The 27,220-nt window shown below is 42.9% G+C and overlaps 3 protein-coding genes and 1 pseudogene across 8 annotated transcripts; 1 reads left to right on the forward strand and 3 right to left on the reverse strand.

The window, feature by feature from the left end:
* LOC8073296 lies at positions 276-6,289 on the forward strand (annotated as a pseudogene).
* LOC8060788 (probable LRR receptor-like serine/threonine-protein kinase At3g47570) lies at positions 6,414-10,082 on the reverse strand. Its single transcript, XM_021455211.1, has 2 exons — positions 7,164-10,082; positions 6,414-7,066 (listed from the first exon to the last, which is right to left on the reverse strand). The coding sequence occupies exons 1-2, from the start codon at positions 9,943-9,945 to the stop codon at positions 6,702-6,704; spliced, it is 3,147 nt and encodes a 1,048-aa protein (XP_021310886.1). The 5' UTR covers positions 9,946-10,082; the 3' UTR covers positions 6,414-6,701.
* LOC8060789 (probable LRR receptor-like serine/threonine-protein kinase At3g47570) lies at positions 13,963-19,607 on the reverse strand. Of its 3 annotated transcripts, none has more exons than XR_002451077.1 (3): positions 15,480-19,607; positions 14,903-15,382; positions 13,963-14,646 (listed from the first exon to the last, which is right to left on the reverse strand). XR_002451077.1 is itself a non-coding variant. In XM_021456061.1 (3 exons), exons 2-3 carry the CDS (start codon positions 18,229-18,231, stop codon positions 15,018-15,020), a joined length of 3,117 nt encoding a protein of 1,038 aa, XP_021311736.1. In that variant the 5' UTR covers positions 18,232-19,272; positions 19,375-19,607; the 3' UTR covers positions 14,804-15,017. The 3 variants fall into 3 exon arrangements, 2 of the variants coding, with proteins under 2 accessions (XP_021311736.1, XP_021311735.1); XM_021456061.1 differs by lacking the exon at positions 13,963-14,646 and having other exon boundaries at positions 14,804-15,382; positions 15,480-19,272; positions 19,375-19,607; XM_021456060.1 differs by lacking the exon at positions 13,963-14,646 and having other exon boundaries at positions 14,804-15,382.
* Positions 19,763-25,832, reverse strand: LOC8060790. 4 transcript variants are annotated; one of them, XM_021456064.1, is made up of 4 exons: positions 25,423-25,832; positions 24,191-24,335; positions 22,074-23,699; positions 19,763-21,987 (listed from the first exon to the last, which is right to left on the reverse strand). In XM_021456064.1, coding segments are annotated over exons 3-4 (2,073 nt in total). In that variant the 5' UTR covers positions 22,075-23,699; positions 24,191-24,335; positions 25,423-25,832; the 3' UTR covers positions 19,763-19,915. The 4 variants fall into 4 exon arrangements, with proteins under 4 accessions (XP_021311739.1, XP_021311737.1, XP_021311738.1 ...); XM_021456062.1 differs by having other exon boundaries at positions 22,074-23,703; XM_021456063.1 differs by having other exon boundaries at positions 22,074-22,868; positions 23,005-24,335.

Below are 27,220 nucleotides of genomic sequence, written 5' to 3' on the forward strand. Positions count from 1 at the left end.
CCTCGTCTCCATCCTTGTCGCCGAGATCCGTCCGGGGAGCTCCGTGGCCGTCGCCATGCGCACGCGTTGAAGCATCCCAGATCCGGATCTGTACATCGACGACGTCGCCGCTATCGCTGGCATCTCTGGTGCTTCGGCCGTAAAGGTGAGCTTCATCTCTTACTCCTCGTAACCCTAGATCCATAGATCTGGTCCTATTCACACTCGATCTGTATCTTACCCTCCTCTGTTCTTGATTTGAAGCCGTCGAGGGACCGGAGGCCTGCGACGGCGACATGTCGTCCGACGATGCGGAGGAGATTGGTCACACCATGATCGAGAATGAGGAGTTGTGCCTCTGCGGGATGGCAGGAGAATTGTGTGTTTATTCAGTGAACTGAGAATTGGAACGTGCTTAGGCTCGTACTGGGAGGCTGGCACGGTAGCACGTCAGGCACAGCACGGCAGGCACGTGTGCCAAATCGTGCCTGTCCCGCGCCGTGCCGTGCCGTGCTCGCTGCCGCCGCCGCCGGCGGCGGCAAAGGCGTCCACCACGGCCTGACGCACATCCACCTGTACGTGCATGAGACGTGCACGGGGGCGAACGCAACGGCCGCCGCCGTGCTGCAGTCCCCGCTGGGCGCCAACTCGTCGTTCGGGAGCATGGCGTGGTGGACGACGAGACGCGTCGGCCCGGACCGGTCGTCGCAGCGCGTCGGCCGGTACCAGGGCGTCTTCTACGGCACGAGCGGGGAGCTGGGCAAGGGCTACCCGTCCATCTCGCTGGTATTCACCGCCGGCGAGTACGGCGGGAGCACACGCTGTCCGTGCAGGGCCCCTTTCTCGGGTTCACCAGCACCATCGAGCGCGCCGTGGTCGGCGGCACCGGCAAGTTCAGGCTGGCCTGCGGGTACATGCTCTTCAAGATGATAAGCAAGCCCACGCCGGAGACGGACGTCAACCTGTGCTCATGCACCTTAGCCTTATCAGCCGAATCTGTCAGCTATTCAACAGTATTTTTCTTTCAAAAATAAATCAGCCAGTAGTACTTTCTGTCATGGCTTATCAGCCAAACGAACAAGGATGAGTGAAGTGTCGTCTATTATCTAAAATCCAATCAACATCAGATGAGAGCATACTGTTTTCGACGACGTGATGTACATCCAACTGTTTCAGATTTTTGGTTTCAGATTTGTTTCTCTTGATGAAACCCAATAAACATGCAATTTCCTTGCCCTCGGAGAAAAAAAAAGTACAGGCCATATCCTTGGCCCAAATTGACGTGTTCATCACCCTTAGCTTATTCCTGTTGTGCAGCATGTATGATGAAATTTATGTTGTTTATTTGAGCAAGCATGAAGCTCTTTATGTCGAACAAGTCACCCTTTGGACGGTAATTTGATGGAGCATTTGATCGATTTGCACATCTTGGAAATTATCCCTGGCCAAGCATGGATTATTTGGTTGCTCTCTCTCGGTCATATGATGGAATTGAGTCACGTCCTCGATCCGGGGACTTAACATACCCTACATGTTAGACCCTCGCCAACCCCCATGATGGCACTTCAACTTGGAGATCATTGAAGGATCAATCCAATTTTGACAACAATGTCAGGTTCTCTAGGACTGCTGGGATCAAACCTGAAAGGTTGTTGTGTACTAGATACAATTGTTGCAGGTTGCCAATACTAGCCAGAGCATCAGGAATACTACCAGACAGCTTATTCATGGTCAGGTTCAGTAAGGCGAGACCTTTTAAATTCTTCAGAGATTGAGGTATGGTTCCCTCAAATCAGGCCTTGTTTAATTTCACCCAAAATCTAAAAACTTTTCAAGATTCTCCATCACATCAAATCTTACAACACATGCATGGAGTATTAAATATAGATAAAAAAACTAATTGCACAGTTTACATGTAATTTACAAGACGAATCTTTCGATCCTAGTTAGTTCATGGTTGGACGATAATTGCCAAATACAAACAAAAGTGTTACAATACAAAAGTGTCGAGCCATCGAGTTGTTTATCCTCCGTGGACAAGAGTCGCCGCCATGGCAAGCAGGTCGGTGTGGGCGGGCACTGAGTCTCGTCCTCAAGACATCAACCCCCTTATGGCAAGTCACCATGGAGATTATTGAAGGACAAATCCAGTCTTGACAACAATGTCAAGTTCATCAGAGATTGAGGTATGGTTCCCTCAAATGAGTTGTGATCCAACAACAGCCGTTCTAGTGAAATGCAATTCCCAATACTATCAGGTATGCTGCTTGATAACTGGTTTCCTGATAGAATCAGTTGGTTAAGGTTCGTCAAGCTACCAACTTCAACTGGAAGTGGCCCAGACAATGAATTGTATGATAAGTCTAAGTAGAAAGAAAGTTGAGGAAGTTTTAGCACCTCTTTGGGAATTGATCCGTTGAGTCGATTTGTTGACAGATCAAGGACAAAAAGATTCTTCAAGTTTCCCAGGCTTGTTGGAATGGGCCCTTCTAGATTGCCATAGTATGCATAAAGGACATTTAACTGAGTAAGATTTCCTAGTGATGGAGGTATGAGGCCTGACAAGCTAGTGTTGTAAAGCCCCAACTCAACCAAGTTTTTTAGTCTCCCAATGCTCTCTGGAATTGGTCCAGATATGGAGCTATTTGCCATCTCAAGTAATTTCAGACCAACCAAATTGCCGATGTTTGATGGAATAGCCCCAGAAATCCTATTGTCTCCCAAATAAAGAGTTTCAAGAGTTGTTGATAGGTTTGCGATTGAAACAGGCAGTTCCCCGCTGAAATGATTCTCGGAAAGAGCTAGATTCTGAAGTTGGCTGCAGTTTGTTAGCGAGGTGAGGAATTCCCAACCTTCCCTGTCGTTCGCTTCTAGCTTGTTGACATGCAAGTACAACAAGACGAGACCTTGCAACCTTCCCAAAGTAGGAGGCACATGTCCAATAAAACTATTTTCTGAGAGCTCGAGGTTTTTCAGAGTAGAGAGGTTGGAGAGCGAATGCGGAATAGCTCCCCAAAATTGGTTCTCAGCAATGGCAATACCTTCGATGTTGAGGAATCTATTGCCGACATCAGCAGGAATACTTCCAGACAGCATGTTTGTAGATAGGTCCATGTGTTTCAACATGGACAAATTGTACAGGGAATGTGGCAGCACACCTGAGATGTTGTTATCGAAGAGATAAAGGAGCTTTAGGCCTTCCATGCTGCCGAACTCTGGTGGTATCTGGCCCTCGAGCTTGTTGCTACCAAGATCAAGACAGTACAGAGATGATATGTTAGCGACTGATACTGTTAGATTATTTATTGAACATTTTTTATTATAAAACTTATTTACACATATAAATGTTGTTAATATTTTCTATAAAGCAAGTCAAATTTAATAAACATTGATATGCACAAAACCCTAGTAGATAATCTTTTTAGAACTCTGATTGCTATTGGTTACTTGCATTAGCTTATATCTAGGCTTGTGTAGTGTGGTTTGCCTTTGTTTGATTGCTTGCAGAGGCTTTTATGTAGGCTTGTACCGTGCAAAACAGATTAATGCGGCATATTAGATAATATAGATTTGCATAAACCGATGGACACAACAAAACTAAATACTTTCATATTCTCTACTTTTGCTAGAAACAAGAGACATCTAATAGAATATATACGATGATTATACATAATAAAATATAAATAAACAAACATGATTTTATTGGATGTGGCTTGCCTATGCAGGATAACTATAAACATAAAGACATTGCATACATGGGCTATTTACACAGGATTTGGTTGGCTTCGCGGTACTTGGCACAGGTGGCCAAGGTTTATCTTCTCCTAGGCATGTGGGTGGCGCTCTAGTATGTGGATCGATAGTCGCTAGAGTGTGTGTGGCCACCTCTTTTATTTGGCTATGTGCTTCTTGTCAAGCAGAGGCCAGAAGAATTCTCTTCAAAATTTTTATATCAACTCGATGTAATACATTTGAAAATTTTATAAAATCTTCCTTTATTAAAAAATGGTCTTAGGTTGTTGTGTTGCATAAGGTTTAATGCAAGCTAAGCCTAATACAAGCAACCAATTAGGGTATGTGTATGTCACTAGTAGAGAACAGACCTTCCGTTTAGCATATTAGTCCTAAGATTAATAGGCGTCAAGGACCTTTAGTCCTGGTTGGTAACACATTAGTCCAGACTCAAGAGCCTTGACCTACCAATCAGGACTAAAGGTCTTTCAACAAGGAGTTAGTTCAAAAGGAGAGCATCCCATCTACAGTCACATGTTTTGTATAGGTGAAGTGGAAAGCTACACGTGAAGCAATGCATGAGGCCATCGTGTTTAAGTCATAAGGGTGGGAGACATTATTTTTTAGCCTCGAGGGACCCATCCCGAATTTCCAACCTGGACTATGGACTAAAGGGGTTTTCTAACGGGACTGTAACTAAGACCGAGACCCAAGTTTCCAGATATTAGTTTGGTATCTACCATACTACCCAAATTGTTTATGTCTAGTTTGGTTATATGCCTTGGGTAACCGAACTAACCAAATAATTTGGACTTTGTTAACATAATATGTACTTTGAACTATTATTACTAGTGATGTAATATTCATCTATTGGGTTTATATCGATCATCACTTTTGTCACTTTGTTTTATCTATATGTTGTCTTGTCATTTTTGCCTCTAAATAAAAATGCTGCTAGAAATTATGCTATTTTATGGTTGTAAGTTATTTCGGTCATGACCAAGATCAAACCAAACTAACTGAGGAAGAATTTGCTTGTGGTCCTGAGTTTATAAACTAATCGATCAGCTTTTATTTTTAGGTGACCAAACTTTCAAAATAATTGAAGAAGTCTGGTCCTACCCAACACTCTAGTTTCATTAACTAGCAAGATAGTCCGCACAAATAGAGGGGCAAGAGGCTAGATTAGCCTCTCGTGTTCGCGTTATAAGAACACGTTGGGTACAGGTACTCTTGACATGCCTGGCCAGTGAGAATGGCACCGCGGGGATTCGAACATGGGTTGCTCGCACAAATAGCATGAGTAGCTAACTACATCTTTTCGTCATTGTAATTTTTTTACTTAGATATCTCTCAAATAGTCTTGTTGTTTGTTTGATTATATAATTATCCTCTCTACAGGCTCTAGTATTACATCCATAATTTTTTGACCTAATTCTTTGAATTAAAAGATGTCGTCATCCTCCTCTCATTTTCTCTCCACTTATATCTCGTGGTTGTGCAACCACTTATTCCCTTTCAGTGACCTCCAATATTCCTTGATAAACCATTGTTCAAATTTCTCACAAATTATTATCTAGTTTCTTGGCCCTCTTATAAATTTATGCATTGGATTATCTGCTCGCACCTTTCTCTTACGTTCCTCCTCTTATTTGTCTGTACAACCTTTTGCCCTTAAAATATCTTCATATTCACCACAATGTTGTTCATGTATGTTGTAGCCATTGCTGCCTCAAGCAGTCAATGGCCGGCTCTATCATTATGCCAACATTCACCGATGCCTCAAGCCTCCCAAATACTCCCTCCGTCCCAAAAAGAGTGTCGTTTTAGGTTTTCGTGCCACAAGTTTGACTCGATTTGTAGAAAATATGTGCAATATTTTTATCTTCAAATAAATTTGTTAAAAAACTAGACTTTAAGATCTTTCCAATGATACAAATTATGTACTATAAATATTAATATTTTTTACTACATATTTAGTTAAAGTTATTTCTTGTGAAGCGCAAACGACACTTGTTTTGGGACGAAGGGAGTAAACAGTGGAACTGTTACTGACGCCACTAATAAGCTAGTAGTACTAATCTACATGTCATTCTACCACCTGCTACCTTTGTCATTCTACCGGCACCATCGATCACGCCGTGGTGGGCGGCACCAGCAAGTTCAGGCTGGCACACGGGTACATTACATGATTTTCATGATAAACCTCTTCGTGCTCATGCACCCTACTGGCATCTACTAGCGCGCACCTTGAGACTTGAGTGAGTGGCTACCGCATTATTGGGCAGTGGGTGAAGTGTCTATGTCCAATCAACATCAGATCGATCATACTGTTTTCGACGACTGATGTACATTCAACTGTTTCAGATTTGTTTCTCTTGATAAAACCCAATAATCATGCAATTTCCTTGTCCTCTGAAAAAAAAAAGTACAGGCCATTTCCTTGGCCTGAATTGACGTGTTTGTTTCTTGGCCAGAGTAGATCATCAGCCTTTGCTTATTCCTGCTGGGCTTCCTTATCTCTATGTTCTTCCTAATCCAATGATGAACTGTATAGGGTCAGCAGATACACCTTCAGCTCTCCACCGATCCATCATCGCTCTACACCTTCAGCTTGAAAAAATTATAGCAGCCAATCAAGCAATTAGTTTGCCAAATCCAAATAAGAAAACCTGCTAATGCACAACTTCACCAGCGTGCAATGGTACAAGAAGCTTTTTCTTTTTTTGAGAACGCGCTTAGCACGTGTTTCCACAATGGTACTAAAAGCTAGTATAACAAATAACAGTTGTGTTGATTTTTTTTTTGAGCGAAAGTTGTGTTGATTTTCATCTTTGTCATAGCTATGAAAGAAGGTTCTAAACCGTACAATGATTTATTTCAACACTGGGCCTCCTGCTTCGCAGCTTCTATGATCTTGAACATCAGAAATTAATCAGAATATAAGAGGGTTCGCGGCTTGCTTGCTTCTCTTCCAGATCCCCATCCAGCTAGCTGGCAACCATGAGGTACGCGTCTCTGATCGCACGCATCTCCACAGCAGCATCTCGCATCGCCATTCGCTCACTTGGCTGCTGCTTTGAGCAGGATACGCCGAGCCGGATCACTGAAACCAAGCACTCCTTGCTCTGGCTTCTTACTGTGGTAGCAACAGCCGCTTCATCATGCAGCCAGATTGCTGGGTCGGCTATCTCCGAGGCTCCGTTGAGAAGAGCAGCTTTGGCGAAACTATGAAGGTCCAATGAGTCATTGAACATGTCGTCAGTAGGGCTCCTTCCGGTGAACATCTCGAGCAACAGTATCCCAAGGCTGTAGACATCCCCAAGAGTCGAGACAGATCGACCCTCACCATACTCTGCAGTGTCATTCAGATTTCAGACATCATTTTATTTCGTCAGTGGATTCAGTACACATGCAGAGAAGGTAACAACATGAGTACGAGCTTCTGTTACCTGGAGCGACATAACCAATGGAGCCCCTCAGTCCAGTGAAGCTGACTGAATTTAGCAGAGTTTTACTACTTTCATCAGAAAGGATTTTCGATATGCCGAAATCTCCAACCCGGGCACTCATATCCTCTGCAAGGAGGATGTTACTTGGCTTGAGGTCACAGTGGATTACTGGTGGCTGACACTGATTGTGAAGATATTCCAGAGCATCCATGATGTCTACAGCAATGTCTAGTCTCTGAGCTAGGCTGAGCGTATTACTCAGAGTGTGTACTTTAGATGCTGGATGCAGCCAATCATTCAGACTACCGTTTGGCATGAACTCAAAAACCAGCGCCTTGAATTCTTCACCTTGATGATTGATGCTTGAGCAACAAGTGATGATCTTTATGAGACAACGGTGACGTACCCTTCGTAGTGCCTCACATTCAGCTACGAAACTTCTAGTAGACCCGGATTGTCGTATGTTAAACACCTTCACAGCTGTGGTAATACCCTGATCATGCAAAGTACACTTATAGACAGCACCATAACTCCCTTGTCCGAGCAAATTAGCCTCTGAGAAACCACCAGTTCCATTTGACAATGCTTGATACGAAACCCTTTCGTACTGCTCGTCAATTACTGTGGAAACGAGTTCGCTTGCATTTGTTTGTCTGAACCTCTTGTGGATGAAATAAATAAAAGTAACTATTACACCTAAGAATACAAGTGCGCCGAGTGATGTTAGGGTGACCATAAGGGATCTTGACACTTGCCTTTTGCTCTTCTTCACAGCAGCTCTGGAGCATGGAGCTAAATGTAGTTGGGGGGCTCCACCACAAAGCTCATCATTTCCATGAATCGACAAGGCCGTTGCATTTGCAAAAACACCGCCTTTTGGCACTTCACCTTGGAGATCATTGAAGGACAAATCCAGTTTCCACAATAGTGTCAGGTTCTGTAGAGCTGTGGGGATCAAACCTGAAAGATTGTTATGTGCTAGACACAATCGTTGCAGGTTGCCAACGCTAGCAATGGCCTCAGGGATACTACCAGACAGCTTATTCATGGTCAGGTTCAGTAAGGCGAGACCTTTTAAGTTCTTCAGAGATTGAGGTATGGTTCCCTCAAATGAGTTGTGATCCAGCAGCAGCTGTTCCAGTGAAATGCAATTCCCAATACTATCAGGTATGCTGCTTGACAACTGGTTTCCTGATAGAATCAGTTGGTTAACATTTGTCAAGCTACCAACTTCCACTGGGAGTGGCCCAGATAATGCATTGTATGATAAGTCTAAGTACCAAGAAAGCTGAGGAAGTTTTAGCACCTCCTTGGGAATTGAACCATTGAGCCGATTTGTTGACAAATCGAAGACAAATACATTCTTCAAGTTTCCCAGGCTTGCTGGAATGGGCCCTTCTAGATTGCCATAGTATGCATAAAGCCTATTTAACTGAGTAAGATTTCCTAGTGATGGAGGTATGAGGCCTGACAAGCTGGTGTTGTAAAGGCCTAACTCAACCAAGTTTTTTAGTCTCCCAATGCTCTCTGGAATTGGTCCAGATAGAGAAGTTACTGCCATGTATAGTATTTGCAGACCAACCAAGTTGCCAATGTTGGATGGAATAGTCCCAGAAATCCTATTGTCTCCCAAATAAAGAGTTTCAAGAGTTGTTGATAGGTTTGCGATTGAAACAGGCAGTTCCCCGCTGAAATGATTCTCGGAAAGAACCAGATTCTGAAGTTGGCTGCAGTTTGTTAGCGAGGTGAGGAATTCCCAACCTTCCCTGTCGTTCGCTTCTAGCTTGTTGCCCAGCAAGTACAACAAGACGAGACCTTGCAACCTTCCCAAAGTAGGAGGCACATGTCCAATAAAACTATTTTCTGAGAGTTGAATGTTATTCAGAGTAGAGAGATTGGAGATCGAATGCGGAATAGCTCCCCAGAATTGGTTCTCAGCAATGGCAATACCTTCGATGTTGAGGAATCTATTGCCGACATCAGCAGGAATACTTCCAGACAGCATGTTTTTAGATAGGTCCATGTGTTTCAACATGGACAAATTGTACAGGGAATGTGGCAGCACACCTGAGATGTTGTTATCGAAGAGAGAAAGGAGCTTTAGGCCTTCCATGCTGCCGAACTCTGGTGGTATCTGGCCCTCGAGCTTGTTGCTACCAAGATCAAGACAGCACAGAGATGATATGTTAGCGACTGATACTGGGATAGCACCCGTAAAGCTGTTGTTTTCCAACGAGAGCCACTGAAGGCTTTTGAGCCTGTAGCCAAGCTCGACAGGGATACGCCCATGGAGCCGGTTGCTGCTGAGTTCCAAGACCTGCAAGCTGGCACAGAAGCTTAGGTTGGCTGGCAGTGCTCCGCTGAACGTGTTGTAGCTCAGGTCAAGCAACTGTAGGTGTTGTAGGCGGCCGATGCTTTCAGGGATGTTACCCTGAAACCAGTCATTGTGCGACAGTTTCAGAGTACGCAGGAACGTGAGGTTCCCGATGGCCGGAGACAGGGTGCCAGTGAGGCCATAGGAGGGCAGGGTCAGCGCCACCACTCGCCGATTATTCCTAGCACGGCTCCCGCACCTGACACCCTCCCAGCCGCAGAAGCTGCTACTGTTCCACGAGGCAAGCAGGCTGTTGTCGCGGCCGCTGCCGATCGCCGCGGCCTTGAACGCCAGCAGTGCGGCCTCGTCGTCGCCGGCTTGTGCGGCCACGAGTACCGAGGTGGGCACGGAGGCGGAGAGCAGCAGCGGGAACAGCAGTAATAAGCTCACCGAGCGCATTATTGCCATGCCGCCGGCGGTTGCTTTGCTATGCTGCTTCCTTTTGGTCGATCCACCGGGTACGTAGTGAGTGATTGGTTGAGGGTTCTTAAGTGCTACCCCTTTTATGCGTCACGGGTGTCAAAATGCAATTTTTTCGGCTGGTTTTCAAAAAAACAATCTGGACTTCGATAGACTCGTCGCGCGAGGTTGGGTCAACATTTGGCAACTGTCGCCTTTATACCGTCTAGTAGACCGTATACGCAGAAAACACAATGCGTTTAATCAAAAAACTTTTTAAGATTTCTCATCACACATCGAATCTTGCACATGCATAGAACATCAAAATAGGTAAAAAATAATTAATTACATAATTTGCTTGTAAACCGTAAAATAATTTTTTTGAGCCTAGTTTAGTCTATGACTGGACACTAATTACCGAATACAAACGAAAATGCTATAGTAGCGAAATCCAAAAAGTTTTCGAATCTAAACAAGACCTTCAATTATTTAAGGTCCCCTTCACCACCTATAGACGCGGAAAACAGGTCGTCTTCAATTATTTAAGAGTGCGAAATTTCTTCATGCATCTAGGGTGGAGTAGCTTTGTGGAGCTGTCGTTAGATCGGTCTCAGTATGAGTTCTATCTCCATTTAACGAGCTGTTTTATAGGTATTTTAATGATATAGTCATGGAATTATATAGTGCCCCTTTAGGCTTCTTCATTTTAATACACCAGGTAGCTCTCCCATCAATTCTTGTAAAAAAAATGTCTCTATTTCCTTTTATATAAACCATAGCTTGAAATACTTTGGTCATTTACTTATTTTATGTTATGTTGTTTATATTTATAAACTTATGATTGGACAGTACATTTGATTACAATTCTAATCGTTTCAAGTTTGTTTATAATATACTTAAAAAATTGTTAGTTAAGTTATTGGTCAGAAATTTTAAAGTTCAAATCTTGATACGCATACGCAATACATAATAGTTTTCTTTTCCCACGGACATAAATTGATTATACAAGAGTAACTCTAAGACCTTCTTTATATCCTTCCATATAGATAGGAATAGACTTTGATTAAAGAAATGATCCATTCAACGGCTTCTTCAACTACAGGTACATTTGAGACACTAAATCAGTTCTGATCCTTTAGTAGAAACGGTGCCAAATAGGATATGCACGGAAAATTTTACCGTAGAAATGTTTTCTCCTTCCATATCAATAGAAATAGAGATTTTGATAAAAAGTATTAATAGAAATAAAAATTTTGATAAAAATAATCCTTTCAACAATAAAAAATTAATGAGAGTAGAGAGCTCGCCTCGTCGCCGGCACTGCCGTACGTGCGCTTGCCAGGAGCCGGACGCTGCTGAAATCATGATGGCGATGGTTGGCAGCAACAAGCTCCCGATACGCATTGCCATGGTGGAGAGTGGAGACGTACGTTCTGGAGCTTAGCAAAGATCTTTCTTCAAGACAAAGCCTTTCCCTTTCTGTGGTAAAAAAAAAAAAGAAAGCCTGTCCCTTTCTGTGGTAATTAAAAAAAAGCCTTTCCCTTTCTGGGTCAGAGCAGGGGAGCAACTTGTTGTATTATTGTATTCCGTAATCCTGATACGTCGCTGTTTCCTTAGTCTTTCTTTTTCACCCTTTATTTACAAGGTCTCCTCGAGTCTTTTCTCTCTTTTTCTTGACAGCAAGGTCTCCTTGAGTCTTTTGTTTCGACTTGGCGGCCAGTGCCCAGTGGCCTTTCCAAGTTGCGATTGTCTATACTCCATCCACCCCGGAAATTAAGGTGTCATTCTGGCTTAAAAAACTCGATATTTGAAGATAAACCATAATTTGTATTTTTTACAAAGTCAAACATATGTAACTTTGATCAGATATATACCAGAGATTATTAGTATTTATATAAATAATAAGTAATATTAGATTATTTATTGAACATTTTTTATTATAAAACTTATTTACACATATAAATGTTGTTAATATTTTCTATAAAGCTAGTCAAATTTAGTAAACATTGATATGCACAAAACCCTAGTAGATATTCTTTTTAGAACTCTGATTGCTATTGGTTACTTGCATTAGCTTATATCTAGGCTCGTGTAGTGTGGTTTGCCTTTGCTTGATTGCTTGCAGAGGCTTTTTATGTACGCTTGTACCGTGCAAAACAGATTAATGCAGCATATTAGATAATATAGATTTGCATAAACCGATGGACACAACAAAACTAAATACTTTCATATTCTCTACTTTTGCTAGAAACAAGAGACATCTAATAGAATATATACGATGATTATATATAATAAAATATAAATAAACAAACATGATTTTATTGGATGTGGCTTGCCTATGCAGGATAACTATAAACATAAAGACATTGCATACATGGGCTATTTACACAGGATTTGGTTGGCTTCGCGGTACTTGGCACAGGTGGCCAAGGTTTATCTTCTCCTAGGCATGTGGGTGGCGGCGTGGCGCTCTAGTATGTGGATCAATAGTCGCTAGAGTGTGTGTGGCCTCCTCTTTTATTTGGCTGTGTGCTTCTTGTCAAGCAGAGGCCAGAAGAGTTCTCTTCAAAACTTTATATCAACTCGATGTAATACATTTGAAAATTTAATAAAATCTTCCTTTATTAAAAAATGGTCTTAGGTTGTGTTGCATAAGGTTTAATGCAAGCTAAGTCTAATACAAGCAACCAATTAGGGTATGTGTATGTCACTAGTAGAGAACAGACCTTCCGTTTAGCAAAATAGTTCTAAGATTAATAGGCATCAAGGACCTTTAGTCATGGTTGGTAACACACTAGTTCAGACTAAAGAGCCTTGACCTACCAATCAGGACTAAAGGTCTTTCAACAAGGAGTTAGTTCAAAAGGAGAGCATCCCATCCACAGTCACATGTTTTGTATAGGTGAAGTGGAAAGCTACACGTGAAGCAATGCATGAGGCCTTGTGTCTAAGTCATAGGGGTGGGAGACATTATTTTTTAGCCTCGAGGGACCCATCCCGAATTTTCAACCTGGACTAAAGGGCTTTTCTAACCGGGACTGTAACTAAGACCGAGACCCAAGTTTTCAGACATTAGTTTGGTATCTACCATACTACCCAAATTGTTTATGTCTAGTTTGGTTATATGCCTTGGGTAACCGAACTAACCAAATATTTGGACTTCGTTAACATAATATGTACTTTGAACTATTGTTACTAGTGATGTAATATTCATCTATTGGGTTTATATCGATTATCACTTTTGTCACTTTGTTTTATCTATATGTTGTCTTGTCATTTTTGCCTCTAAATAAAAAATGCTGCTAGAAATTATGCTATTTTATGGTTGTAAGTTATTTCGGTCATGACCAAGATCAAACCAAACTAACTGAGGAAGAATTTCCTTGTGGTCCTGAGTTTATAAACTAATCGATCAACTTTTATTTTTAGGTGACCAAACTTTCAAAATAATTGAAGAAGTCTGGTCCTACCCAACACTCTAGTTTCATTAACTAGCAAGATAGTCCGCACAAATTGAGGGGCCAGAGGCTAGATTAGCCTCTCGTGTTCGCGTTATAAGAACACGTTGGGAACAGGTACTCTTGACATGCCTGGCCAGTGAGAATGGCACCGCGGGGATTCGAACATGGGTTGCTCGCACAAATAGCATGAGTAGCTAACTACATCTTTTCGTCATTGTAATTTTTTTACTTAAAGATATCTCTCAAATAGTCTTGTTGTTTGTTTGATTATATAATTATCCTCTCTACAGGCTCTAGTATTACATCCATATTTTTTTGACCTAATTCTTTGAATTAAAAGATGTCGTCATCCTCCTCTCATTTTCTCTCCACTTATATCTCGTGGTTGTGCAACCACTTATTCCCTTTCAGTGACCTCCAATATTCCTTGATAAACCATTGTTCAAATTTCTCACAAATTATCTAGTTTATTGGCCCTCTTATAAATTTATGCATTGGATTATCTGCTCGCACCTTTCTCTTACGTTCCTCCTCTTATATGTCTGTACAACCTTTTGTCATTAAAATATCTTTATATTCACCACAATGTTGTTCATGTATGTTGTAGCCATTGCTGCCTCAAGCAGTCAATGGCCGGCTCTATCATTATGCCAACATTCACGGATGCCTCAAGCCTCCCAAATAAACAGTGGAACTGTTACTGACGCCACTAATAAGCTAGTAGTACTGATCTACATGTCATTCTACCTTTGTCATTCTACCGGCACCATCGATCACGCCGTGGTGGGCGGCACCAGCAAGTTCAGGCTGGCACACGGGTACATTACATGATTTTCATGATAAACCTCTTCGTGCTCATGCACCCTACTGGCATCTACTAGCGCGCACCTTGAGACTTGAGTGAGTGGCTACCGCATTATTGGGCAGTGGGTGAAGTGTCTATGTCCAATCAACATCAGATCGATCATACTGTTTTCGACGACTGATGTACATCCAACTGTTTCAGATTTGTTTCTCTTGATAAAACCCAATAATCATGCAATTTCCTTGTCCTCTGAAAAAAAGTACAGGCCATTTCCTTGGCCTGAATTGACGTGTTTGTTTCTTGGCCAGAGTAGATCATCAGCCTTTGCTTATTCCTGCTGGGCTTCCTTATCTCTATGTTCTTCCTAATCCAATGATGAACTGTATAGGGTCAGCAGATACACCTTCAGCTCTCCACCGATCCATCATCGCTCTACACCTTCAGCTTGAAAAAATTATAGCAGCCAATCAAGCAATTAGTTTGCCAAATCCAAATAAGAAAACCTGCTAATGCACAACTTCACCAGCGTGCAATGGTACAAGAAGCTTTTTCTTTTTTTGAGAACGCGCTTAGCACGTGTTTCCACAATGGTAGTAAAAGCTAGTATAACAAATAACAGTTGTGTTGATTTTTTTTTTGAGCGAAAGTTGTGTTGATTTTCATCTTTGTCATAGCTATGAAAGAAGGTTCTAAACCGTACAATGATTTATTTCAACACTGGACCTCCTGCTTCGCTGCTTCTATGATCTTGAGAAATTAATCAGAATATAAGAGGGTTCGCGGCTTGCTTGCTTCTCTCCCAGATCCCCATCCAGCTAGCTGGCAACCATGAGGTACGCGTCTCTGATCGCACGCATCTCCACAGCAGCATCTCGCATCGCCATTCGCTCACTTGGCTGCTGCTTTGAGCAGGAGACGCCGAGCCGGATCACTGAAACCAAGCACTCCTTGCTCTGGAATCTTACTGTGGTAGCAACAGCCGATTCATCATGCAGCCAGATTGCTGGGTCGGCTATCTCCGAGGCTCCGTTGAGAAGAGCAGCTTTGGCGAAACTATGAAGGTCCAATGAGTCATTGAACATGTCGTCAGTAGGGCTCCTTCCGGAGAACATCTCGAGCAACAGTATCCCAAGGCTGTAGACATCCCCAAGAGTCGAGACAGATCGACCCTCACCATACTCTGCAGTGTCATTCAGATTTCAGACATAATTTTATTTCGTCAGTGGATTCAGTACACATGCAAAGAAGGTAACAACATGAGTACGAGCTTCTGTTACCTGGAGCGACATAACCAATGGAGCCCCTCAGTCCAGTGAAGCTGACTGAATTTAGCAGAGTTTTGCTAGTGTCATCAGAAAGGATTTTCGATATGCCAAAATCTCCAACCCGGGCACTCATATCCTCTGCAAGGAGGATGTTACTTGGCTTGAGGTCACAGTGGACTACTGGTGGCTGACACTGATTGTGAAGATATTCCAGAGCATCCATGATGTCTACAGCAATGTCTAGTCTCTGAGCTAGGCTGAGCGTATTACTCAGAGTGTGTACTTTAGATGCTGGATGCAGCCAATCATTCAGACTACCGTTTGGCATGAACTCAAAAACCAGCGCCTTGAATTCTTCACCTTGATGATTGATGCTTGAGCAACAAGTGATGATCTTTATGAGACAACGGTGACGTACCCTTCGTAGTGCCTCACATTCAGCTACGAAACTTCTAGTAGACCCGGATTGTCGTATGTTAAACACCTTTACAGCTGTGGTAATACCCTGATCATGCAAAGTGCATTTATAAACAGCACCGTAGCTCCCTTGTCCGAGCAAATTAGCCTCTGAGAAACCACCAGTTCCATTTGACAATGCTTGATAAGAAACCCTTTCGAACTGTTCATCAATTACTGTAGAAATGAGTTGGCTTGGCTTTCTTTGTCTGAACCTCTTGTGGATCAAATGAATAAGAGCAACTAGTATACCTAAGAATACAAGTGCGCCGACTGATATTAGGGTGGCCATAAGGGATCTTGACACTTGTCTTTTGTTGTCCACAGCAGCCATGGAGCATGGAGCTAAATGTAGTTGAGGCGCTCCGCCACAAAGCTCATCATTTCCGTGAATTGACAAGGACGTTGCATTTGCAAAAACACCCCCTTTTGGCACTTCACCTTGGAGATCATTGAAGGACAAATCCAGTTTCGACAATAGTGTCAGGTTCTGTAGAGCTGTGGGGATCAAACCTGAAAGGTTGTTATGTGCTAGATACAATTGTTGCAGGTTGCCAATACTAGCAAGGGCATCAGGGATACTACCAGACAGCTTATTCATGGTCAGGTTCAGTAAGGCTAGACCTTTTAAGTTCTTCAGAGATTGAGGTATGGTTCCCTCAAATGAGTTGTGATCCAACAACAGCCGTTCTAGTGAAATGCAATTCCCAATACTATCAGGTATGCTGCTAGACAACTGGTTTCCTGATAGAATCAGTTGGTTAACGTTTGCCAAGCTACCAACTTCCACTGGGAGTGGCCCAGATAATGCATTGTATGATAAGTCTAAGTACCAAGAAAGCTGAGGAAGTTTTAGCACCTCTTTGGGAATTGAACCATTTAGCCGATTTGTTGACAAATCGAAGACAAATAGATTCTTCAAGTTTCCCAGGCTCCTTGGAATGGGGCCCTCTAGATTGCCATAGTATGCATAAAGCCTATTTAACTGAGTAAGATTTCCTAGCGATGGAGGTATGAGGCCTGACAAGCTAGTGTTGTAAAGGCCCAACTCAACCAAGTTTTCTAGCCTACCAATGCTCTCCGGGATCACTCCAGATATGGAGTTATTTGCCATCTCAAGTAATTTCAGACCAACCAAATTGCCGATGTCCAACGGAATAGCTCCAGAAATCCTATTGTCTCCCAGATAAAGAGTTTTGAGAGTCGTTGATAGGTTGGCGATTGAACCGGGAAGTTTACCACTGAAAGAGTTGTTGCCAAGAATCAGTATCTGAAGCTGGCTGCAGTTCGTCAGGGAAGTGATGAACTCCCACCCTTGACTGTCGTTGGCTTCTAGCCTGTTGTCACCCAAGTCCAGGACAGTGAGACCTTGCAACTTCCCCAGAGCCGGAGGCACATGTCCAATAAATCCATTTCCTGCGAGGCCAAGTTTTATGAGAGCAGAGAGGTTGGACACCGAAGGTGGGACAGCTCCACTGAACCGGTTGTAAGAGAAGCTTAGAGTTTCTATGCTGGGAAATCTGTCTCCGATATCAGCAGGGATAGTTCCAGACAGCATGTTGTATTCTACCCCGAAGTTCTTCAGAGATGACAGATTGTACAGGGACTGTGGAAGCACACCCGAGAGGGTGTTCCCAAAGAGGAGGAGGACCTGCAGACCTCCCATGCTACCAAGCTCATGTGGTACCGGACCCTCAAGCTGGTTGTCAGTCAGATCAAGGTAGTCCAGGGATGAAAGGTTACCTAGTGATCCTGAGATGGTGCCCGTCAGGCTGTTGTTGGCCAATAAGAGCCCCCGAAGATGCGTGAGCTTGTTGCCGAGCACGACAGGGATGCGCCCATGAATTTGGTTGCTGCTGAGGCTCAACAGCAGTAAGCTGACACAGGAGCTGAGGTTGGCGGGCAGCGTGCCGGAGAACGCATTGTAGCTCAGGTCCAGCACCTGCAGACGCGCTAGGCGGCCAATGCTCTCCGGGATCTCCCCCTGGAACCAGTTGGAGCTCAGGTTCAGCGTCCGCAGGAACGTGAGGTTCCCGATGGCCGGGGAGAGCGCGCCGGCGAGCCCGTAGGAGGGCAGGCTCAGCGACACCACCTGGCCGCCGCCGCTGCACGCCACGCCTTCCCATCTGCAGACGCCGGCGGTGCCGTTCCAGGAGGCCAGCATACCGGAGCTGCTGCCAGCGAGCTCAGCCTTGAAAGCAAGCAGAGAACTGGCCTCGTCGCTGGCACTGCCGTGCGTTCCCCAGGAGGCCATTGCAATCATGACGAAGGTGGTGGCGGGCAGCAATCTCATGGCACGCGTTGCCATGGTGGTGCTGGGCTGGAGCGTAGCCAAGAGCTGGCTGTTCACAAAAGCCTTGCCTTATATGTTTATCCAAAAATAGAAAGGGGCCTAGCCTTTCTTGGTCAGAGTCAGAGCAGGGGAGCGAGCAACTTGCTGTGTTTTTTAATCCTGACGGACGCGTGCTAATAATGCATGCAGCATGCAAATACATCGCATCTGATTCGTTGTCTGGTGAGACGTTGTTGCACGCGCCACGCTGCTTCCTTCAATCTCTGACTTTCACATGGCGTTTCCAAGTTTGTTTTCGGCTTTGCCAGTTTCTGGGGGTTTTTTTTTCAACTAGTAGATAAGAAACATGTTCCAACCTGTGGATCATTAGCGAACAAGTTTTGTTCCTAATCTGAGACACCTTCGATTCAGTTATATTCACAGAATTACCCAATTCTGCTCTAGCAATTGGAGGCTGACATGGCAAAGCTAAGTTCAGTTTTCTTTTTCTGTTTTCTCAGCAAACTAACTGATTTCTGTTGGGATTCTGAACATACAGATGCCAGCAGTCTAAAGTCTAAACAGTGGTGATTTTATTATATGTTCTGGTCGATTTGTACCTTTTCTTGGTAGCTGAGCGGTGTGTGTAGATGTGTAGTTAACAGTGCAATTCTTTGTACGAACTTAAAAGTATTTGTTGGATGTATAATTATCTCTCATAAACCACTATCGTCCTAGAATATTCCTACTTCAGAGTTTATCAGTGCAATTCGACTAGGAAAACAAAGAAACACCATTATTCCTTCTCATGAACACAACTGTTCAAAAAACTGCAAACAGAACTATCATCTTTATAAGAAAGTAATTTCTCACATAAGGATATATATCTATAAAAATCAAAACAATGCAAAGAAAATACAGTCAACAAAAAGCAAAGAGAAGTGGCCGGAGGCCGGTAGTCGGTAGTCCAGAGGCAGCAAATTAGCAAAAGACAATAATAGCTTTACCTGAGAATAGATTAGGATTGGCAGTGTGGATGTGGCCAAACACAACTGTGTCAGCACTAGATGAGATCCTCTGTTCATAGCATAGAAGCAAGATGTCAATGAAGAGTGAACTATTTATGAACATGGGATAGTATTGACCGTGGAACCAGTTTTAGATTCTTCCTTATCATACTTAGAGACTTATCTTCAGCGACAGCCCTATATTCCTTCATATATATAGCTTTCACCAGTATCTTGGTTCTGAAATCATCCTTCACGACATCATCAGTGTCTAATATAGTAGGCTCATTGAGCTTTCCTTGGGAATGAAGTCCATGAACCCTAATAGCCAATGGTCATTGATCTTTGGACCTGAAGAACTCCTCTCAATCTCATACCCATGGGGAAGAAAATATCTTGTCCTGGAAGGTCATTTTTCCCCACCCCCACCCATGTGCATTGGATGGATACCCACTAGGTTATCCATCACCCTTTACAAGTGGCAATAGCAACATCACGATTTATATCAACACAATAAGACTTCAAAATACTAAAGATAGACATCAATTGAGCATGACATGTTAAATAGAATCAAATGTGGCTCGACATTTCATATAATGTTTTTATATGATATAAAATATGCACAGATCCAATGTCATATTTAACCACATCCCAAGTATGAGGATTAATAAGATCAGCCATGAAACAGTGGACGGGGCCATTGCCATCCCTAACTAAGAGGTTGGCCTGTAACTGGCTTGATGACAGTGCTCTGTCATAAGCCATATGAGAGTTGTAAACTCGCCACCTATGCTAAGCTGTTTAGCATGCGACTCTCTGCTGCATCGGTTGGCCACGTAGACTAGAATATCTGTCCACACATCTAAGACTATTCGCAATGAATCCTTCTTTTTGCCCTCCCTCGTGAGCAGTTTTTCCGCTAGACTGATCCCAAATCTTACACGAGATTTTATGCCAAATTTGTCCAACTTAGGCTGGTGATTGAGTAGTCTCTTGGCAAGTTGCTCTCTTCGGTGGATCCGAGAATTAGAGCTGGCGCCACCACCATGCAATTCCATGACCACTGTATAGATGGTGTAAATCCAGCTTGAACTGAGAGTGGGGGCTAACTCGTCAACAACACCTTTCCATTCATCAGACAGAGTTTTTTCCGTCCGTTGGTATAACTTGATCTGAGCAAGGCCAGGTAGCATAGCAGGGCGTTCAACAAGGAGGAACATCAAGTAGTGGGAGATTGCCTTGATTGCCCCTACAACACTCTCGGTGTCCTTGGTCCTCAACTTCTCCAATTTTACGAGGAGGATATCAGTGGCAATGTGCCAGATGACGATGGCCTCTTGGACCTCAGCACCAAGGTGTGCCTCCTCAACCTTAAAATCATGGCGCTCCAGTGCGACCTGACCCCAGTTCTTCCTAATCACCCCCAGTGTGTTTATTGAACCATCTTCATTGATGGAATTTATATAACCCACCACATGTTCCTTGACTGTGTCTGGAATATTAACGGTCCAAACGCTGGAGCCTAGCATCCTAGCCCATATGCCGCGAAGAGGTCGGGTTGTGCCCCGACGGGTGCACATGTCCAACATGTTGCACTGCCCCATGGTACCATGCCACCTCCTTGATAATCTGAAGTAGTCAGCAACTCTTGTGATGTAGGCTAGCCGGTGAAGGGAAATGACCACACGACGAAGCCGGTTCCACCTTCCCGAACACAAGGCTGCATGCCGAAGGCCACTCCATTGCGTGGAGCACAGAAAGGCAAATGTCCAGGTGGATAATAGGGCTCCCAGCAGCGATATGATCTCCAGAAGCAAGGCACCACCGAACAAGGCATAAGTGATAACAACGTCGACCCTGCTGTACCCAGCTTTGACACTGAACCAGAACAGCAGGAGCGAGGTTGATACTGTGAGCACGGAGACGATACGGATGCAATAGCCAAACCAGGTGTGGACCATGGCTGCCTTGGTGTAGAGAATGTCATACATAAGAGACAGCTCTATCTCCATCAGCATCCACTTGTACTTTGTGTCTTGCTTTTTGAAGCCTTCAAGGACTTGACCAAGATCACCATGGTTACTTCTAGTATTTGAACCATCATCATCAATTGAAGAATCAACCATGGCAGACTTGCAGACATGGAACAGGGCATGAGCATGCCGCTTGAAGAGTTCTTCTTCTTGGGCAGTATCCCCCTTGAATCCACATGGAGGGGTCTCATACTCGAGGAAAAAAATGCACCTGGCTGGTGCCTCTGTCTTCACTGATTCCCGGATTATGCTGAAGCTGGCTTGCCTGAGAGACCATGTCCTCTCCCAGAACTTGACAGCTCCGACACCCATCATAAAGACAGCGCCCGTCACGAACAGGGTCCCGTGGTCGGAGACGTGCTTGTAGAGGACATATCCAGCTCCCAGCACCTGTGCAACAAGAGTTAGGAAGTGGCGCTCCCAGAGCTTGTTGTCCTCCAGGGAGTAGGCAGTGATGTTGTCTGGGCCACCGAGGTGCAGGAGGAGGAAAGGCGCCCAGAACGCCACCAGTTGGTGCTCATGCGGAGCACTGCTGATGGCAAGGTTTCCCAGAGCGTATGTTGTGGTGTAGTCAACCAGCTGGTATGCCAGCCAGAGAAAGCCCATCTTTACACCACCGTCTTTATGCCGCCGGACGCCAGCAAAGAAGAGCAGGACAAGCTGCTGCATGAGGCTAAAGACCACAAGGAACTGGGTCGCCCATCTATTCCAAAGGTCCAGCAGCCATACCAATGTTAATCCTGCCTCCTGCACTGTCTCATGAAACAACAATGTGCAGAAAATATGAGTGATAAATTACATTCCATCAATAGCAAACTTGTGGCATGCATATACTTACTTCGGGTGCAGTAGCTCCTAGTAACTGGTGACCAAAATTCGTCAAGTACCCAGCCAAGAGGAGATGTCAGGCAGCAGTGATTGGTACCTGTAGAGTAGCAAGCAGGCCACTAGGGCAGGTTATATGTTATCGTCATATTAGGTACAAGATAAAATTTTTTACTGTTGGGATTCCACAATGCCATGTTAGCATACAAATATAATCATACAGAGCTAGCAAGCAGGCCACTTGGTGATGTTATACGTTATCATCTTATTAGGCATGTTGTCTTTTTCACTATTGGGATCTGGAAGTGGCTGTCAGCATACAAATATAATAATGCATGAATATGCATTCTGCAGATGAACCATACTGTAGAGACATAAAGCACAGATACCTGAGCAATTCTAAAGCTTCAATCAATCAGTGGATGCCATTCAGGATGGAGACTGGGGGTGGTTGGTGCTACAAGTACACAACTGCAGGCTGGTAAGGCCTTGTTTAGTTCGCAAAAATTTTCAAGATTCCCCGTCACATCGAATCTTTAGTCGCATGCATGGAGTATTAAATATAGACGAAAATAAAAACTAATTACACAGTTTATCTGTAATTTGTGAGATGAATCTTTTGAGCCTAGTTACTTCGTGATTAGACAAACGAAAGTGCTACAGTAGCCAAAAACCAAAAATTTTGCGAACTAAACAAGGCCTAAGTTATGCCGGTAACTCTCTGGATCAGTTTTAGACAAATTGCACCTGGGCCACACCTTCCATTTGGGCTTCTGAAGCTACCTGCGGCTCCATATGTTGGCAACAGCTAGACACAATGACACATAACAGAGAAACAATCAAGCGTTTGCACATATTTCATATATACTTCAGAATTTCATATTACGAGCATGTAAAACAGTACTTGCAATTCGAGCATATCAGATGTTATAAAATATGTATACCCTGGTATTGCAAGTATGAGCAAAACTTTCAGCGAATGATACCAATGCTTCTTTAGTCCATGTTGATGTTTGTTTTCAGCCCAGGATGTGGCTGTAGTGATCTTGACACTGGTAGACAAGATTTTTTGCTTTCAAGCCAGAAACCTTGGCTGTGCTCGGTTGTGCTGGTTGCAGCTCCAGCAACCAGCCAGCAACGGCTACAGAAGCTGCAGACAGCACAGTGCCCTAGTGCAGCTTTAGAGCTGCAGCAATTCAAATATGGCAAGAAGCAAATATAGTGAAACATCCGTGAACATTAGCTTGTTCTTCAATGGAAGACAACTAAAAAGAGGCCAAACTGTCCTAGCAGATAATGAAAATAGTTCCATACATACTGAACAACATGTAGAAGAAAGGCTGGTTCTACCAGACTACTATCAGGAAAAAAAAACAAAATGCATACACGACACAGCAATGACATCATAAAAAGTCCAGTCTCAACAGAGATACACCACAGAAATTAACCATATCTTGCATCTTACATCAGTAATATATTTACTACTGTTATAACCAAGGAATCAGCAAATCATATATCGTCACGAAGGGAACTTATTCATGTGAAGCCATATAATCCAGCAGTTACCCAATTAAGAACACTTCCAATATCGTCATCATCAGTTGCCGCTAACTATCTGCGCTCGAGTCATTTCGTTCACCTGTCTGACAAAGATGGAGAACATGATGATGTCAAGGAATAAGCTAGTGTTGTCACTGTTCAGTGGTACGTCTGAAGATTCAGTAGTTAATCAGACTGAATAGTTGTCGTATGATTGTAACTGATATAATTCTATAAATTGTCATCTTTGTCAATAATAATGAATTCCTGAAAGAAACCTGTAGGCATGAACTATTACAGGAACAATTAAGAGACGCAGACAGAAATTCTACAAACATGTCTGAAAGATAACTGGAACAGGCAAGTAACAAGTCCAAGTTGCCAATGACTAGAAGCAAATCCACAGACTGCAGCAAGTACTAATTAAATATGCCACAGCCAGAGAAAATATGAAACAAGCGAAAAAAGAAGTTAATAATCAAAAGATGCCCAATGCAAATTTATATTTACATGCTACAATAACTCATGCACTAAGGCAGTTCTAAAATCAATATATAAATCCTACCAAACATTTCAGATGTTTTGACTTACAGAGCTAGATATTCTTATTTGGGTTGCAGGTACACTGCTAAACGAGTGGAGCCACCATCATGACTATGTCCCTTCACCTCCTTTTCAATGGCTTCATCCAGTTCCAGTCCAGTGCCTCAGCCGGGATCGCTACGCATTTGAGTATCTGGGTACAGCCATCAAATTAATTTGGGTATCTGGGTATAGCCATCAAATTCATTGATATGTGCAAGAGTATGTATTAAAAAATTAATTTTACATGTTATGTATTAAAAAAAATCACTTTAGCAATTGTGACCGGTTCTAACACACTATAGCCTCAGTACAAATTTAGTTGAGTAGATCATAATGTTACTGGGCATTTGGGTATTTGTGTCGCTGTCTTGAATGTTGACAAAGTCTCTAGAGCTTACAGAATGAGGTTACTAAGCTGATTATCATTATCATTTTGCAAGGAATAAAGGTGATGAGGTCTTAAGCTTCCATTGATATGTGCATCAGAAAATGCATGTAACTCTATGCTGCAAGTCTGTCTTGGTTGTACTAGAGGAAATTATTCCTTAGATATTAATTGATAGAGTCCGAGGTTCTTTGAGTGCCAAAATGGAGCTCCTCACTTTTGAATCCATTGGCAACATTCTTTTGTACATTTACTCTTACCTGTATCCCAGTCCCATGTGCATGTGGACTATTGTGCTTTCTCATAATACTTGCGTGAGACTAACAAACTTCAACCATTGTTTGCCTTTGTGTAGTTAGCTGCATATGCCATTAGCATCATCGATCATAATGGGACGGTGCTTGGTCTTATTGTGTAGCAGGAAGACATGAGGGCCCAGCTTACCACCAAATAAAGAGAGGTGGACCAGCAAAGCAATAATGATTATAACACAAGTTATTTGTTACTAATTCAAAAGAATAATAGTTTACCACAGGTAGAGGTAGATGCATACTATGCCTGGAGGATTTTATAATTGTTCAAACCGTAAGCCTGAGATGAAATTTGTTGCAGCCATTGCCAGATACGGGATCAAACAATGTAGGAACTACTTTGCGATGTAAATTAGAGAACCTATGATTTAACAGGGGTTAGACAACAAAGGGAAGGAGGTCCTTGTCAAAAGGGACCAATATACAATGGAAAACTTATGCAACACATAAGCATACTAGAAAATAGTATTAGTAGTATTTGATGGCTCCTATGATAACATTTTACATAAGCATATAGGAAAGAGGATTGAGAGGATACTCACCTTGACGGTCCGGACGCCTTGGTCCGCACAGACCACAGAGTAGCCAAGAGTGAGCGGAGGTGCGGGGTCGGAGCCGAGGACGACGGAGGCTGAGATGAGTGCAGGCCGGAGGCAGAGGTACGGTCGCCGCCCAGGAGCAATCGCCGGTGGCGGGGAACTAGCGAGGGCGGCATCGCTCACCGATTCGGCGCCCTCCTAGCGGCGAGGGGCAGAGGGTGGAGACGGCGGCGGCGGCGGCGGTCGAGCTCCTAACCTGGGAGGCGTAGAAACTCGATACCAGCAGTTAGGTTCGCCGCATGCCTGATTCCTGGCTTGGAGCCTGGGAAGGCCGGGGACGGGGAAGACCATTGCCGGTGCCTCGGTGCTTGGAGAATGGAGAGTGATGCGGCAGTCTGGGGATGCCCGGAGGGCTCCAAGAGCCTTTTGGTGGGTTTTTTTTTATTTTTTTTAAACAAAGAGCCTTTTGGTGTTTTAATTTATAGAAACTAGGTTTATTCCCCGCGCGTTGCTGTGGAAATTTCTTAAAATTAAATCATTATATACATAGAATTACTATATGATATTCAGTCTATTATGTATGTATGCATATAAATTTAACTTGCATGTATTTTATTGTATTAGATCTGGTAAAAAACTGCTAAACAAAAACTAATATTTGGTTACTCCCTCCGTTCACGAAAAAGTTAATTTCTAGAGTTGTCCTAAGTCAATTTTTTCAAACATTGACTAAATTTCTAGAAAAAAAATGCTAAGATTTATAATATCAAATTAGTATTATTAGATTCATCATAGAATATATTTTCATACGATGCGCATTTTATGTCATAGATGTTGTTACTATTTTCTATAAAGTTAGTCAAACTTAAAAAAGATTGATTGGCACAGATTTTAGGAATTGATTCTTTCATAGACGCAGGGAGTATGTTAATAGATTAAAGATTTAAAGTATTTTCACTTGACATAGATGACATGATCATTTTTTATAATTAATATAGGATGATATGGACTTAGTGGGGAATGATGTGGACACTTTGCATGAAGAGATAAAATATTTAGTGGATCACTTAGTGGAGAATGACGTGGACACCTTGCATGAAGAGAGAATTCATCTAGTGGGATTTAGCTTTATAAGAGTTATAGATAAAGATTTTTGTTGAAAATATCTTATACTAATTTCTTTAGTTAACTGTAAATATTGTTATCTCGATAGCTAAAGATGAAGAACAAAGGAGTCCTTGCAACATGTAAATAAAGAAGTTGTTGGAAGATAAAAATAGATATATTGAATAATTCCCGTTTAAATGGCTCTTTAATTGAAGATTTAAAGAGTAAGTTTAAAAAAACTTTTTAAGATGCTTTTTGAATTCATCCATACTTTTGGCTTAATTTCATCCAGAGCACGGCCTCACCGCCCGAGCCAGCAAGGAGGACGACGATAAGTCATCTGTTGGAACTTGGAACAATGGGCTTGGCTGATACGAGGTTTTTCAATTATCTATAACTCTTATAAAGCTAAACCTCACTAGATGAATTCTCTCTTCATGCAAGGTATCCACATCATTCCCCACTAAGTGACCCACTAAATCTTTTATCTCTTCATGCAAGATGTCCACATCATTTCCCACTAAGTCCATATCATTCCATATTAATTATAAAAAATAACCATATCATCTATATCATGTGAAATACTTTAAATGTTTAATATATCCACATACAAGTCATGTACATACACTATTTGTTTCATCACCAATTAATTCCTCTATAATGTAACTAAATATTAGTTTTTGTTTTATTAGCT

The sequence above is a fragment of the Sorghum bicolor genome, chromosome 3 (assembly GCF_000003195.3).
Source record: "Sorghum bicolor cultivar BTx623 chromosome 3, Sorghum_bicolor_NCBIv3, whole genome shotgun sequence".
In the NCBI taxonomy this organism is placed as follows: Eukaryota; Viridiplantae; Streptophyta; class Magnoliopsida; order Poales; family Poaceae; genus Sorghum; species Sorghum bicolor.

Coding starts and splice junctions, on each gene's coding strand:
- LOC8060788 (XM_021455211.1), bottom strand. CDS start 9,945: ATGGCAATAATGCGCTCGGTGAGCTTATTACTGCTGTTCCCGCTGCTG. Junction 7,067..7,163: donor CATTGGTTATGTCGCTCCAG/GTAACAGAAGCT, acceptor ATGACACTGCAG/AGTATGGTGAGGGTCGATCT.
- LOC8060789 (XM_021456061.1), bottom strand. CDS start 18,231: ATGGCAACGCGTGCCATGAGATTGCTGCCCGCCACCACCTTCGTCATG. Junction 15,383..15,479: donor CATTGGTTATGTCGCTCCAG/GTAACAGAAGCT, acceptor ATGACACTGCAG/AGTATGGTGAGGGTCGATCT.